We start from the raw sequence: 17,822 nt of genomic DNA, 5'->3' as shown, positions 1-17,822 counted from the left end.
CTCATCCACTACTTTCCAGTTAGTACTACTCATCCACTACTTTCCAGCTAGTACTACTCATCCACTACTTTCCAGCTAGTACTACTCATCCACTACTTTCCAGCTAGTACTACTCATCCAGTACTTTCCAGCTAGTACTACTCATCTACTACTTTCCAGTTAGTACTACTCATCCACTACTTTCCAGCTTGTACTACTCATCCACTACTTTCCAGCTAGTACTACTCATCCACTACTTTCCAGCTAGTACTACTCATCCACTACTTTCCAGCTAGTACTACTCATCCACTACTTTCCAGCTAGTACTACTCATCCACTACTTTCCAGCTAGTACTACTCATCCACTACTTTCCAGCTAGTACTACTCATCCACTACTTTCCAGCTAGTACTACTCATCCACTACTTTCCAGTTATTACTACTCATCCACTACTTTCCAGCTAGTACTACTCATCCACTACTTTCCAGCTAGTACTACTCATCCACTACTTTCCAGCTAGTACTACTCATCCACTACTTTCCAGCTAGTACTACTCATCCACTACTTTGCAGTTAGTACTACTCATCCACTACTTTCCAGCTAGTACTACTCATCCACTACTTTCCAGCTAGTACTACTCATCCAGTACTTTCCAGCTAGTACTACTCATCTACTACTTTCCAGCTAGTACTACTCATCCACTACTTTCCAGCTAGTACTACTCATCCACTACTTTCCAGCTAGTACTACTCATCTACTACATTCCAGCTAGTACTACTCATCCAGTACTTTCCAGCTAGTACTATTCATCCACTACTTTCCATCTAGTACTATTCATCCACTACTTTCCAGCTAGTACTACTCATCCACTACTTTCCAGCTAGTACTACTCATCCACTACTTTCCAGCTAGTACTACTCATCCACTACTTTCCAGCTAGTACTACTCATCCACTACTTTCCAGCTAGTACTACTCATCCACTACTTTCCAGCTAGTACTACTCATCCACTACTTTCCAGTTAGTACTACTCATCCACTACTTTCCATCTAGTACTACTCATCCACTACTTTCCAGCTAGTACTACTCATACACTACTTTCCAGCTAGTACTACTCATCCACTACTTTCCAGCTAGTACTACTCATCCACTACTTTCCAGCTAGTACTACTCATCCACTACTTTCCAGCTAGTACTACTCATCCACTACTTTCCAGCTAGTACTACTCATCCACTACTTTCCAGTTAGTACTACTCATCCACTACTTTCCAGCTAGTACTACTCATCCAGTACTTTCCAGCTAGTACTACTCATCTACTACTTTCCAGTTAGTACTACTCATCCACTACTTTCCAGCTTGTACTACTCATCCACTACTTTCCAGCTAGTACTACTCATCCACTACTTTCCAGCTAGTACTACTCATCCACTACTTTCCAGCTAGTACTACTCATCCACTACTTTCCAGCTAGTACTACTCATCCACTACTTTCCAGCTAGTACTACTCATCCACTACTTTCCAGCTAGTACTACTCATCCACTACTTTCCAGCTAGTACTACTCATCCACTACTTTCCAGCTAGTACTTAGGATAGCTGGTCTTTCTGTTGAGTCGACATTTGGCAGATTCTCTTTCTCCCATTCATTCTCTTTGTTAAGCAACCTTTCATAGTGGCGTCTCCAAACCTTTCTCTTTGCAGCCTCGTTTAGTGCAAGTGAGTCATCAAATGCGGACACATTTCTCTCCTACAATATCATGATTGTCTCTCACACAGTCTTGCAACATGAAATACTTCAAATCTTTGGTTCTCACGGAGCAGAACATTGGCAATTTTTTTCTTATTTGCTTCCCCTCTGGCTAAATAAACTTGTCTCCCAGCTTCTGTTCTGGCAGTCTGATACAATTCCCTGCTACCTCCGTTCTTCCAGTCCTTCCAAGCCTTTTCTTTTGTCTTGTAGTGACGCCTTTACAGCAGACGACATTTCCGGAGTTTATCCACGCATGCGCAGGGACTAGTTCTGGAAGGAATACAGGAAGAGTCTCATGCGCATGCGTAGTCATCGATATCCAAGCTTCATGCGGATTTTCATCCACTTTCTCGCTGGCCAACGAAGGGCCTGGACGTTGTAGCAGCCTCTCTCCAACATTCCAACTCTGGAGCTAGACAAATAACCACTCAACATCATTGACGGCGTCTCAGTAACCACAGGGCGAAGTGCTGCCGAATTCTATTGTAATAAATATTGTTGTGTTGATAGTTCAGAATCTGCGTTCCGTTGTTTCTTCAAGAAGTTAATGTACGGAAGCGGAGTAGACCTAATGGTGTATAACCACTTCCCTACAATTGGTGACCCCGAATAAAGAACAACTGCAGCCGGGAAATTCTGATCTGCCGACCAATAATACTACAATTGGTACCCCGAGCTAAGAGATCTACAGACCTCGTTTCAACAGCCATTGAATTCGTATGTTTCGCGACGTTCAACTTCAGGATTGCCTCTACATTCTCGCCCATCATAATTGAAAAGCTAAATAAAATTTTCCTACGTTAAAGCTTTTCATTTTGTCAATGACTTCCAGAGCCTATAACCAAAGACTTCTTTGCGGCTGAGACCTTTGTGGTTTTTCACACAAAAAACTTCACGGTTATTTCATCCTAACAACTTTTTGAGCAGTCTCCTACATGTTTCATGGAACGTCAATTCATTCTTATACAGCGTCCTCTACTTGCTGAAAATAGCAGTAAAATGCACAGTTACATTTCAGTGAGTACATAACATTTCTTGATGCTTACTTGTTCCCAGTTCAGCATTTTTCGTCACCTTTCCGTTTCTCTCGGCCGGAGAATGGAAGAGTTTTGGCTTATCTTCATTTGCACGGGATCTTTTGGTCATTTTCGCTCGCAGCTTCGAATTCATGGCAGCATTTTCAAGCAATGCCACTCAACGGTACTTCTCAAGATTCTGTCTCCTGATACGCACCACCAGCTACCATCCCGCTTCTGATGGGATGGTTGAGAGATTTCATAGGCAACTTAAGTCTGCCTTACACGCCTCGCTCAAATCCGCAGCCTTGGGTTGAATTTCTTCAAGATCCACGCTAATGGTCGTACAGAGATTGTGTCTGTCGACCGTCTGAAAAAGCGTACCTTGACAAACCCTCAACTTCCGTGTACAACGTGCCCGTTTTTCAAACACCGCACACACCACTGTCAACATCATTACCACCACACACCAACCAACCAGCCAGTTCCAGCGACGACATCAACAGCATCGTTCAACTACGTACTACCAGCATCGTCGCCAGCGTCAATATGACTTCTATACATACACAAACAACCAACATCAACAAGCGCGGTTTTATCTCGATCGTATTAGAGTGAATGTTTCCACTCACGATCAACAGACCAGAACTAACCAGCCAGAATATTCCGTACCAGGTAACACAGGTCCCAGCATCCGACGCTCAACTACAGCTCTGCTCCTTGACCGCAACTTCCTGCGTATGAACATTCTAAATCTCCTTGTGTAACTTTTATACGAACTGGTTTTCTCTATCTCAGTGTTTTAAGACTTTTTTCACAGTCTATGTTACAGACCCTTTTACTATGTTCTGTATTTTCTCTCACACACACACTTGTGCACTCATATATTTTCTTTCCTTTCAGGATAAAACAAAAAAATCAGACTTTTACATCGCGTGATTCCAGTTTCCTGGACAGTTGTCATCACGGTTGTTTTGTCATTGTCAATTCATTTGTACATTGCATGCATGTATCTCACAAGTGTACATCATTTCTTTGTGTGTATTTGTGCCACATCTTGTGGGTGGTTTCGGTAGCCATCTTACCTCAGGTGCCACTCCAATTTTCTATTTTCGTGCTTGCGGCACTCGAGGAGGAGCCATGTAGTGACGCCTTTACAGCAGACGACATTTCCGGAGTTTATCCACGCATGCACAGGGACTAGTTCCGGAAGGAATACAGGAAGAGTCTCATCCGCATGCGTAGTCATCGATATCCAAGCTTCGCGCGGATTTTCATCCTCTTTCTCGCTGGCCGACGAAGGACCTGGACGTCGTAGCAGCTTCTCTCCAACATTCCAACTCTGGAGCTACACAAATAACCACGCAACATCATTGACGGCGTCTCAGTAACCAAAGGGCGAAGTGCTGCCGAATTCTATTGTAATAAATATTGTTGTGTTGATAGTTCAGAATCTGCGTTCCGTTGTTTCTTCAAGAAGTTAATGTACGGAAGCGGAGTAGACCTAATGGTGTATAACCACTTCCCTACAGTCTAATAGCCCTGTCAACCACATTGTTCCACCACCACGCTACTTTGGGTTGAGAGGGGACTTTTCACCATCCACAGATCTGGTCAATGGCTTTCAGGAGGTTGTCCCGTAGAAACCTCCAATTCTCTTCCATATTATGTGATCCTATATCCCCTTTTATTTCGTCGAAGACTTCGAGTAACACATCTCTAAATCTCTGTGCCATTTGCAGGATCTTTAAGCTTCCAGACCCTTCTCTTCCAAGCTGGTCTCCTTCTGGACATCCATTTAGCCATGATATCGAAGTCACTAACTGCTAATCTGTGTTGAGGAGTACATTCTTCACCTTGGAAGGTTTTGGCATTTATAAGCAGTCCTCTTTCCCTTTTTCTGGTGAGGATGTAGTCAATTTGGCTAGTGTGTCTGCCAGAACGGTAGGTGACTAGGTGACAGGCAGGTTTCCTGAAGTTGGTATTGCAAACCATAAGATCATTTACATCACAGAACTCCAGCAGTCTGGTTCCCTCCTCCAAGAAGTAAGGTGGAGAGGAGGTTCGCTAGGTTCCTCACAGGCAAAGAACACAGATACAAGATTTTCTGGGCAGGGAACACTGACGGGGTCAGGGGCGTGGGTATATTTCTTGCGGAGAAATGGGTTGATAAGGTAATTGAGGTAGTCAGAGTATGTGACAGAGTATTTAAGATTAGATTAGTGCTTCACCATAGGTTAGCTACCGTCATCTCGGCCTATGCCCCTCAACTGGGGCTACCTGATGGACAGAAAGACCAATTTTATGACACCCTTTTGCAGACTACCTCATTGATGAATGACAGGGATCTTCTCTTTGTGGCTGGTGATTTCAATGGACATGTTGGACAACATGCAAGGGGCTTCCATGGCATACATGGAGGCTCTGGCTTTGGTTCCTGCAATGAGAAGGGAACCAGACTACTGGAGCTCTGTGATGCAAATGATCTTATGATTATAATATATATATATATATATATATATATATATATATACACACACACATTAACAAAAATTAGTTCAGGGAAGATGTTTATAAAAAATGTATAGCATCATGAAGACTAGGTGCTAAGTCAAAATTCAATATAGTTACTTACCTTACCAAGCTGGCCATCGGACCAATATAAAATCGGGTCATTTGGATCTTTTGTGAGGAAACCTGGTGTTTGCATATTATCCTTAACAAGTATCTGTGGGTCAGAACCATCCATTTTAACAGCACCAATTTTAACAGGAATATCGTAACTTCCTTTGTCTGTCCAGTAAAGTAATCTAAGAAGAAAGGAAAAAAGAAACTCATATATTTGTGTTTGGCTCTGACCACCACCACCACCACCATCATTTAACCTTTGCTTTCCATGCTGGTCTGGGTTGGAACGGTTTGACAGGAACTAAGCAAAGCCAAGAGCTGTATCAGGTTCCATTGTCTGCTTTGGCATGGTTTCTACAGCTGGATGCCCTTCCTCATGCCAACCACACTACAGAGTGTACTGGGTGCACTGACAAACCTCCCTCAACTGGGAGGGGGAGGAGTATTGAAGGAGATGGCTTTGAGTCAGGTGATGAGGGGTAGGAAGTATGGAGGGATAGAGAGAGGTATCTTGCCGTAGGGGAGACACACGGCAACCCCAGTAGGAAAAGAAAAGAAAGGAAAGGAGAGTGAGTTAGACATTGAATAAATACTGGTTTCAAATTTTGGCACAAGGCCAGCAATCTTGGGGAGGGGGTAAGATGATGAAATCGACCCCAGTACATGACTGGCACCTATTTTAGGAACCTCCAAAAGAACGAAAGGCAAAGTCGACCTCGGCAAAATTTGAACTCAGAACGGAAAGGCAGATGAAATGCTGGAAAGCATTTTGCTTGGCATGCTAACGATTCTGCCAGCTTTCCATCTTACACTGAATAAATATGAGAAGAATGCAATTAGAAGAATAAAAATCTCACAAACCCTTTGCTTGGATCCAGGCAGAGAGATGTTGGAAAGGAAACATCTGTTTGTTTCCCGGAGTTTCCTAAAATAATTTTGTGAATAGTAAAGTTACTATTCATCTTCATAACATGTATGCTCTTCGAATCTGTGCTGCTCCAGAACAAATTCCTTGAAATCCAATCAATTGCAAGTGAATTTGGTTTGCCTAAAAATAGTTCTGCTGGCCAAGAGGTCTTGTTTAGACCACTTGTTGTGATCTGAGTAATTGTTTGCTGCAGAGAAAATAATAATTTAGGTTAAAATCATAAAAATGTAAATAGCATTGTTGTAAACTTAGGAAATTTCCACAAAATATTTCAAACCCTGTTCATAATATACTGCAAAGACATTTATACTTAGATTAAGTGGCCGATGCCAGTGGCACATGAAAAGCTTCTTTCAAGTTTTGGGCCTCACACAGGCAAGGGAGGCGCAATGGCCCAGTGGTTAGGGCAGCAAACTCGCGGTCGGAGGATTGCGGTTTCGATTCTCAGACCGGACATTGTGTGTGTTTATTGAGCGAAAACACCTAAAAGTTCCACGAGGCTCTCGCAGGGGGTGGTGGTGACCCCTGTTGTACTCTTTCGCCCCAACTTTCTCTCGCTCTTTCTTCCTGTCTCTTGAGTAATGCTGCAATGGACTGCCGTCCCGTCCACCTGGGGGGGGGGACACATACGCCATAGAAACTGGCAAACCTGGCCCATGAGCCTAGCTAGGCTTTAAAAGGGCGCAAAAATAAAAAAATAAAATATGCATATATATATACACACACACACACACACACACACACACAGAGAAACACACACATATATATTTATGGCGTGTGTGAGTCTTTGTGTCTGTGTTTGTCCCCTACCATCACTTGATAACTGATGTTGGTGTGTTGACATCTCTATAACTTAGCAGTTCAGCAAAAGAAACTGATAGAATAAGTACTAGGCTTACAAAAAAATAAGTCCTGGGATTAATTTCTTCAACTAAAATCCCTTAAGATGGTGCTCTAGCATGGCCGCATTCAAATGACTGAAACCTGTTAAAGAATAAAAGAATACACTTTGCAACCAATGTTGGTTTGTTTACATCCCCATAATTTAGTGGTTCAGTAAAATCGATTGAGTGAATAATTACCAGGCTTATTAAAAAAAAAGCCCTTGGTTAAATTTGATCAACTAAACCCTCCAACGGAGTGCTCCAGCATGACCACAGTCAGGTACTGAAATAAGTAAGAGATAAATTATATGTGTGTTTGTACTGCCCAGTATGTAGCAACAGATGTTGGTTTGTTTAAGCCCCTATAACTTAGTAGTTCAACAAAAGAGACTGATAGCCAGTGTGGCCATAGATTTATGTCTAAAACCAATAAAATATAAAATTAAAAATTATCATTGAAAAAAACTTACTTGCGATGAACGTTCTGAAATGTAATATACATAATTAGTTTTACGGTTGTAATCAAAATCTAGCAAAGCTTTTCTCCGATCAAATATTGCCATGAAAGAGCTGCTTCTTGGGGCTGAATTTTGTAAATCAATATCTTTAATCCTATCTCGAAAGGCATAGAGCAAGTATTCGTCTTGAGCTGCAAAGAAAATTTGAACTCATATCAATAGAGTGAATTTCATCTCACTATAAATATGGTAAATACAGTGACACAAAAGCAAACACACACACACACACACACGTTTGCCTGTGTGAACGTGTGTGTGTGTGTGCGTGTATTTATATATATGCTTGCTTCTGTATGTGCGTATATATCTATATATATATATATATATATATATATATATATATAAAGGTTATGATGGGTAATGGAGTCAACCAGACCCGAATGTTACAGGTAATACCGAGTAAGTGCTGTATACCGACTAGTTGTGCCCCAGATGTGGTTGCAACATGAATGGGGAATTTAACATGGGTCGTGTATTAGCGTGTATATATATAAAAAGAATGAGATAACGAGACCAATGGAGTAGAGTTCCATTCCAAAGTTAAATATCCATGTATAGAATCCATGTGGGTATTTTCCAGCGATATCACTGGAATGGAACTATACTCCAAGTATTTTCTTCTTTGTTTTTTTTCTCCACATCGCTCTCATTTCTTACTGCAAATCTACTCATACAGATTTAATAATCCTTAACTTCTACTATTACCGTCTCCGATGAACGAATACATTGAATTTTCCCTGAAACAACTGTAAGACATTCTACATAAAATATAAATTTATTTATGCCATTGGTCTCTTTATCTCATTCTTTATATATATACTAATATTAATATATATATATATATATATATATATATATATATATATATATATATATATATATACTAATATTAATATATATATGTTGGCACTCCGTCGCTTACGACGTCGAGGGTTCCAGTTGATCCGATCAACGGAACAGCCTGATCATGAAATTAACGTGCAAGTGGCTGAACACTCCAGACACGTGTACCCTTAACATAGTTCTCGGGGATGTTCAGCGTGACAAGGCTGACCCATTGAATTACAGGCACAACAGAAACAGGAAGTAAGAGTGAGAGAAAGTTGTGGTGAAAGAGTACAGCAGGGTTCGCCACCACCCCTGCCAGAGCCTCGTGGAGCTTAGGTGTTTTCGCTCAATAAACACTGACACCGCCCGGTCTGGGAATCAAAACCGCAATCCTATGACCGCGAGTCCGCTGCCCTAACCACTGGGCCATTGTGCCTCCACATATATATATATATATATATATATATATATATATATATATATATATATATATATATATATATATATATATATATATATATATATATATATATATATATATATACATATATATATATATGTATACATATATATATACTAATACATTTGTTTGTTGTCTACACCACCTGTCAGTCTTTTGTTTTGTTTTTGTGAATTCTCCCCCTATATATATATATATATATATATATATATATATATCTTTGCTTGTGTGTATGTGTGTTTATATATCTATATTTATATATGTTTGTGTGTGCATGTGGTGAGTAAAGCTTAGTTTGTTAATTGTTCATGAGTGTTCATGAGCCCTGGAAAGACATTTTCATTCTCCACAAGCATCAACAAACAACCACTACAGAAGTCTACATGCAACAGAATCAACTAAACCCACCAAGGGGCAATTTCCAGCATTGCTACAACACAATCACTGAAACCATTAAAAGAATAAAAGGAAGACAAGGAAGATTGAGAAATTAAAAACCCATAAATTGCTTTGATGGCCCAATAGGTAAGGGTGTTTAGAAATAACAAAATACTCTAGTGGAGGTTTCAAATCTCTGCCAGAAATTACAAGTTGTCTTATTAAATATTTTTAAATGGCGGTGCCCCAACATGGCCACAGCTCATGAGCTGAAACTAGATAAAATGATAAAATGAAAATGAAATGTTGAATAAATATTGTTTTTACTTACCATCAACACAAGTTTTACTGTCTTGACTTGGTTTCATTCCCGGAGGACATACACACTTGTAACCTTTGGCTGCTTTGGACAGTAAGCAAAGATGGCTGCAGGGTTTACTGCTACAAGAATTAATACCTGTGAATAAAAAAAAACATTAAAAACCCTGGAAATATTAGCAATGACACTCATAAACAAAAAGCAAATCATCCTTATTCTTAAGATGCCAAAATGTATGTAAAAATGCATGTGTATTAGGTGAGTAAATGGCATTAGTAAATAGAATAAATACACTTTTGCTCTGTCATAGTAGGGTCATTATGCCAATAATAACACATGCACTGGTTCTATTTCATTTCTTTATTTGCAATTGCAATTGGTTAATAATTTAGCCAATTTATTGATTGATTGTTTGATTGGCTTGATTTGTCAAAAGTCTTTTGTTAACACTTGTAACTGAATGATTAATAAGGCAGTCAATTAGTTAATTGGTCAAATGGATAACCAATTGAAAAATAGAATAAAATAGAAAGAATAGAGTAAAGTGAAATAGAACCAGTGCATGTGTTTACCCTTGACATATTGACCCCCCACCCAAGATACAACAAAATCTGTTTCAACACACAAGTTCACATCAAAAATCTTGTAAACGAAAGAGAAAAATGAAAAATCTCCAGAGGACAATCTGATTGTAGATACTACGAAGAACTTCAAATTCAGAGAAAACTTTGGCCCAGATGGAAAGGAACTAACACAAGACTGTGGTTAAGCATAATACAAGAATCATTCAAACACTGTTCTGCTGGGTTTTCTTTAAGACTCTTCATCATCATCATTTAATGTCCGTTTTCCATGGTAGTAGTATGGGTGGGACAGTTTAACAGGAGCTGTATCAGGTTCCATTGTTTGTTTTAGTGTGGTTGCTATGGTTGGATGCCCTTTCTGATGTGAACCACTTTACAGAGGGGAGTACTGGGTGCCTTTTATGTGACACCAGCACCTCTGTACCTCTTCCCCCTATCTCTGGCACAGTTCATTATCAAAATTGTAAATAGTGACAAAAATCACAAAGATCCTCTCCGTATTTTTCTACATGGATTAAAAAAAAGATTTGGAAAATGTTAAAATTTAGGAGATTAGGGTGAGGAGGTGGGAAATTCAAATTTTGAAAACGTGGTTTTTTGGTAAAATCATATTCTCCAATTTCAAAAACATAGAAATCCAGAAGAAAATTTGGAAAATAAAAAAATGCGGAAGTGGGTGGTACAGAAAATATGCCAATAATTATGCCAAAAATGCATGGTTTCTGGTCATTTTCTGTTGACAAATAGGGTTTTGTGCATCTCAAATGCACTCATAACACTCCGTGTACATTGCTGCATGTTTTTAACACCAAAAACATTAAAATTGGCAACATAGATTAGAAGCAAATCAGAATATTGCCAGAAAATGACCTCAAAATTGTGCGATCTAACCTGGTTTTTGAGGTTATTTTTGGAGTAAAAGAAAGTTGTGGAAAAAACATACTTTATTTGGTAGCTGAAAGATTACTGAACCTTTTGATACCTCATCTATCAAACTCGGCAACTCAGTTTTCGAATCCATAAGGAACATATGCAACACGTACACACACACACCAAACACATACACATACACAAACTTTGTTTTATAGATATAGATAAAAGTTGGTCAAGAACTGAACCTGTGTTGCTGATTAAACCTGCAAGGTAGCTTTTTTTTTTTTTTTGCTCTCAGTCTCAATGAAGAATACAATATTAAAGAGGCAAGTAACTCACCTGGTGGCTGGCGAACTGGGTGATAACTAATTACATTCATAGGTCTTGTAAAGGAAGTCTGTATTAAATTCTTGGTCTTGCAATTAAACTTGTGACATCCTGTTAATTTATTAGTGTAAGGTTCTGTCCAGTAAATCGTATCTTCAAAAATGGTGAAGCCACGGGGATGAATAATATACTGAATGAAAGGTGAGGAAAAAGAAAAGATAAAAAAATTTCATCTTGCATTTCTGTATTAGAAAATGATTTTTTAATTATTCTGTATCTTTTAATTATTTTAGTCATTGGATTGTGGCCATGCTGGGGCACCACATAAAGCCTTGAAGGGTTTAGTCAAACAAATCGACCCAACGACTTAATTTCTAAGTTTGGTACTTATCTTATAACTTCACTTTTGCTGGACTTCAAAGTTACAGGAACATAAACAAACCAACACTAGTTGTCAAGCAATTGGAAAGGAGTTACAGAAACAAACATGCACCTACAGTTACACACACACGTATATATATATATATATATATATATATATATATATATATATATATATATATAATAATATTAGGGACAAAATCCAAAATTACAGGTAAAAACTCAATTAAAATCAATTTATAAAAAATTAATATTAAATTGAGCTTTATAGATAAAATATATATATATAAATATATATATATATATTAATTATTAATTTTTCTATATGTGATAGTGGATTTTCATCGATGAGTTCTTGAAACTTGGTTATTTTCCCTAAAACTATATATTTTATATATATATATATATATATATATATATATATATATATATTTGTGTATTAAGGCTACCATTGATTCCATGTTAAGATTTAACATGAAACCAATGGTAGCCTCAACACACAAATAAAGAAATTTTACCCACCAATGTGATGTTGAGCACTCATTCTCATTGTTCAACATTTACACACACACACACATATATATACTCACACACACAGACATACATATATATAGGATAGTGGTACAACAATGCACCTATATTTACTGAAAATAGCAGTCAATAATATACAACACTATAGTAAAGCATCACTATATATATACTGCAAAAATGTTTGCAGGTGGAGAACATAAAATATTTCATCTTACCTGTAAGAAGAACATTAAATAAATGTACACCCCAGATGTGGATAATCTAGGACATAGGTTTCAATCTGTTCAAATTACGTTTATTAATGTAAATTTGATTAGTTCTCATTGGCTACATTCACCCAGACAAAATTTCAAATGCTGCTACATCAATCCTAGTATTTACTCGTCTGAATGCCTAACTGTTAACAGACCGAGAAATATATATAGATATATCAATATATATATATAAACAAATAATAGATGAGTATATGCATATATATATACCTACGTCTACCTGTATATATAGGTGCATATCTGGGTACAGGACATTGCAAACAAAACGTAGACAAGAAAATAATGATAACCAGAGTACAGAAAACACACAAGCCACATAGAGAACATTTTCCTTCATCAGCTACCCCCGTTTTAACACCGGCGTTTCGAAGAGTTGGGCAGGACGCATCGTTAAAACGGCTCTTCCCATGGACCGCAAATGAAATTTGTATACACAAATTAAACCTGTGCCATGGAGGAATGTAGTGGCAGACAAAAAACAAAACAGGAAAACAAATGGAAAAGGCTATGCGGCCAGACGTGAAAAATTATGTGTATATGAACGCTGTGAGGCACGAACTTGAAAGTGGGGACGAAGTAAGTTTGCGTGTTTGCTCGGCGATAGCCTAGGAAGAAAAGGATTAGTGACCGGAAGCATGTGACCATGCAGGGGTAAGGGAGAGAGAGAGAGAGAGTGGTAGAGGGAGAAACAAAGAGAGGAAGTAGAAGAATAGGTGAGCAACGAGAGAAAGAGAGGAATATAGTAGTAACAGAAGGAAGTACGAGGGGGAAAGAGAGATATAGTAGTAACAGTAGGAAGAACGAGAGGGGTAAAGAGAGATACGTAGTAGTAACAGAGGAAGAACGAGAGGGGTAAAGAGAGATACGTAGTAGTAACAGACGAAGAACGAGAGGGGGAAAAGTGATAGAAAAAGAGATAGAGTACGTCAGAAAATATAAAGTTGAAATAACTACTTACAACAGTGATGACGCTGACGTTCGGTCATGTAAAAACAAATAATAAATGAGTACATGCATATATACGCACAGGTATGTGCATACCTACGTCTACCTATATATATAGGTGCATATCTGGGTACAGGACATTGCAAACAAAACGTAGACAAGAAAATAATAATAACCAGAGTACAGAAAACACACAAGCCACATAGAGAACATTTTCCTTCATCAGCTACCCCCGTTTTAACACCAGCGTTTCGAAGAGTTGGGCAGGACGCATCGTTAAAACGGCTCTTCCCATGGACCGCAAATTAAATTTGTATACACAAATTAAACCTGTGCCATGGAGGAATGTAGTGGCAGACAGAAAACAAGACAGGAAAACAAATGGAAAAGGCTATGCGGCCAGACGTGAAAAATTATGTGTGTATGAACGCTGTGAGGCACGGGGCTCTTTCAGTTTCTGCCCACTATATCCACTCTCAAGGCTTTGGTTTGTCAGGAACTATAGTAAAAAAACAATTGCCTATGGTGCCAGACAGTGGGACTGAACATGAAACCATTTGGACCATTTGGTTGAGAAGAAAACTTCTTACCACACAGTCCAGCATCTACCTATTAAGAAACTAATTAAGAAACTAATTGAGAAACTTCTATTCAACAACAATCAAATTTCAGTAATTGTTGTTGCAGATTAGTTTCAATTCAAATCTGTTGGTCAGCAGGCCTATGATCAAAGACCCTCCAACTGTGACCACTCCACCTTTAAGGAGTGCATAAGCTTATATTATATAATGGGATCTTTCAGTATTTCAAATATCAAGATGTGATTTTTGCAAAAGAAAGAAATGGAGATGGAAGCATATCTTGTCATTAAAACCAACTGGTAAAAGTAAACGGACATGTTTCCATCGTATTAGAACTCTTCAGCAGAACATTTTTGGTCATATGGTCGGTGATGTGTTATTGAACCATATGTTATCCCCAGTCGTACTCACACTAATACTGGCAGCATCATCGCCAATCATATGATCAGAAAGAATAACCATGGAGATAACACCACCGGATTATTGCACCATAATGACGTCAGCAACGGTTTTACCAACAGCATCACCATGCCTGAAACCTACCAGTGATATACCAGGGGTGTGAATCTAGTCACCTCCCAAGTTTGTAAATATATTGGATCAGCCAGAACATCTTTCAAATGAATCTTTTAACAACCACCAGTCATCCTTCAGAGTCCCAGAAAGATGTTTTGTCATGTCCCTTGCCAGCCATGTGTTGCACCTCAAAGATCAAGGGACCCCATGTGATATCAAGTGGAAAATAATAGAACATCCAGCCCTATATATTAATAGCAGTGGGTGTTGCAAAATCTGCATTGCAAAGGGAACCAGAATCTTTAAGGACCATGCTAAACTATGGAAAATTACTGATTAGGCTATTATGGGTCTTCCCTTGGAAGTAGATCTTCAATTTCATGTTGGTAGGGAACAAACACAAAGTCAATGTGTAGTGGCTAGCGATCTATTATAGCGAATATATATTTATATATATTTATATTTATATATGTTTCTATATATTTATTTATATTTATATATATATTTATATACATACATACATATATACATATATACGTACATGTTTATGTCTCCATAGCTTAGCAGTTCAGCAACACTGGCCCCATAGACTGAGTACCAGGCTTAAAAGAAAATAAGTACTGTGAGAAATTCCTTTGATTGAAAGTTTTTCAAGGCAGTGCCCCAGCATGGCCAACATCTAATGACTGAAACAAGTAAAAGGTACTTGATTTATATTAAAGAAAATACAACTTACATGTTCGTTAGCAAAAAGCTGTGTCCGTCCACTCCCATCGTATCCACAGAATCCAATGTAATCCATCCGGCCTTCAATGAAATAAAGTCTTTTGTTTGGAAAATCTATTGCAAGACCAACAGGCCAGAATAGTTTTTTGTTCACTATAACAATTTCATTTTCTCCATCAAGATCCATACGGTGGATGCTAGGGTTCACTTGCCATTCTGTCCAGAACAAGTACCGGAAGCTGTTATATTTGTGAAAATAGAATAATTGAATATAACACATTTTGATTAAAGTTAAATATACAGAAATCACCAATATAATAATATAATTACAGAGATCAAACAAGTAAACATAAAAAATAAACATAAAAATTGCAACTTACTCTTCCCGTGGATCAACTTTAATGGCCCTTGGACGAGACTGATTTTGTTTTAACAAAATCATTCTATGGTCACCTCGAAGATTTGATACTTCGATTGTCCTCTTCGAACTATCGGTCCAGTATAAATTGCGGCCAATCCAGTCAACAGCTAGACCTACCACATATATCATGCCTGATTGGACAACCTTTATATTAAAAATAATATAAATATAAGCAAAATAGTTAGTTATAAGATCTCAAGAAGTGATAGAGTAGTAATGTATACTAAACAATAAAGCGAGTTGCCACATTAAAATGGCAGTTGAATGTTACTACTCATTTAACCCCAGGCAGATTCTCTGCTAGCTGGTTTTCGGTTCACCAAAAACCAGCTGGCAGAGTCTCCTTGGAGTTCAATTAGTAGTAACATTCAACTGCCACTTTGATGTGGTAACTTACTTTACTGTATAATATAAATTTAATGGACAATATTGTATAGCTGCTGAATAAATGTTTGAATATTTGGAGGAAAGTAAATGACACGCTATACTACTTGGTATTTGTGCCAGAAGCTCCAATATGAACAGTTCAGAGTGTTTGGGTGTTAATCTGATGACAGTGCAGAGAATTCGTTAAGAGTTGAATGAATCTAATGGTGATTAAGAAGGTATGGCAGCTCGGAAAGCTCACTCTGATTGTTCTGATAAGAAAAGAACTCCTGAATTTGTTCGTGAGATCCAGTCCATGATTGACAACGATCTCTCCAAATCAATCAGGTTCATTGCCAGGGAAATAGGAGTGTCTGAGTTTCTTATCAGGCAGATAATGCATGAAAACATTTGGTATTCCTCATACAAGATGAGAAAGGGCCAAGCTGGGAGGTGGGGTTAGAGAAGGAACTGTGGGCCAGGAAGTCACGCAGGTTATGGGCTTGTTTGAAGGAAGGGAGGGATAGGATGGAGAAGATGTGCGAGGTGGAGGGGTGGAACTGGAGTTGCTGGAAGGCTTGGAGAATGGTGCGTTGGAGGAGCAGGATGGAAGAGTGGTAGGTGAGGGGAAATGAGAGACAATCAACTGCGGGGTGGGTGCGAGGAGAAAGAATAGAGGCAGGGTTCACAGATCTTGCCCTGGCAAGGGCAGTGTGGATAGTAGTGAGGGGATATCCACATAGGATGGAGTGGTGATCCATGAGTTGAGTGAACTAATGCACAGCATGAACATTTGATCACTATAAACAAATCGTTTGTGAAGGTTGTTTGGCAAAAGTTGAACCCACATACACTGTCTTCGATAGGAGAGTCCATCATCATCATCATCATCACACACACACAGTTGACATGTAAAATGTATCATCATCATCATCATCATTTAGTGTGTTTTGGCTTAGTTTCTATGGCTGGGTGCCCTTCCTAATGCCAACCATTGTACAGAGTGTAGTGGGTGCCTTATATGTGCCACCAGCATGGGTGCCTTTTAAGTGTCACTGACACTGACCCCGACTGTGATTTCACTAACAATGATTTCACTTAATTCATGAGTGATGGCTGGCTGTATGGAGAAGGTCGTGTCTCACTGAAGAAATCTAATAACAAGGAAACATGTTCAAAGTTAGTCATGCTCTCTCTCAATTCATGAGGTTCTTTCGTGTGGTGTGTAGAAGGAAAGAGCAACCTGGTTCCTTCTAAACTCAAACAGCCTCCACTAGATGGACATCATTCTGAAGCCATAAAGGATGGCCATAATAGGTTAATTTGATATGGATTGATACTGTGAAAGAAGGTCTTTAAACAAAAAAGTAAATGAAAATAAAAACTTACAACTGTTTGATCAGAACCATTGGTTTTGATTCTGGAAATAACTCTATTCCCAAAATCAAAAAAATAGATGGTTTGGTTAAGTATGTCTATGTCAGAAGCAATTATGCGTTTGGCATCAACGATATTGATCTCTTCATAAGGTTGAAAATCAAGGCTGATATTGGTGAAACTCTTCATACCAACCACTATCAAAGAAGCTACTGTTGTATCTGTGAAAAATGG

At 38.6% G+C, this 17,822-nt stretch overlaps 1 protein-coding gene across 1 annotated transcript in view; it reads right to left on the bottom strand.

Moving 5' to 3' along the window:
* LOC106882178 (low-density lipoprotein receptor-related protein 2-like) overlaps positions 1–17,822 on the bottom strand; it is a 228,340-nt gene that overhangs the window by 135,613 nt on the left and 74,905 nt on the right. The window contains exons 26-33 of the mRNA XM_089356330.1: positions 17,601–17,809; positions 15,805–15,989; positions 15,435–15,663; positions 11,485–11,662; positions 9,701–9,826; positions 7,656–7,834; positions 6,235–6,488; positions 5,381–5,555 (exon numbers count right to left, since the gene is read on the bottom strand). Coding sequence (XP_089212456.1) covers positions 5,381–5,555; positions 6,235–6,488; positions 7,656–7,834; positions 9,701–9,826; positions 11,485–11,662; positions 15,435–15,663; positions 15,805–15,989; positions 17,601–17,809 — 1,535 coding nt within the window. The remainder of the gene's footprint in view (positions 1–5,380; positions 5,556–6,234; positions 6,489–7,655; positions 7,835–9,700; positions 9,827–11,484; positions 11,663–15,434; positions 15,664–15,804; positions 15,990–17,600; positions 17,810–17,822) is intronic.

Source organism: Octopus bimaculoides, chromosome 8, assembly GCF_046866305.1.
Source record: "Octopus bimaculoides isolate indiv1 chromosome 8, ASM4686630v1, whole genome shotgun sequence".
NCBI classification, from domain to species: domain Eukaryota; kingdom Metazoa; phylum Mollusca; class Cephalopoda; order Octopoda; family Octopodidae; genus Octopus; species Octopus bimaculoides.
This window is presented reverse-complemented; position numbering and strand designations above follow the sequence as displayed.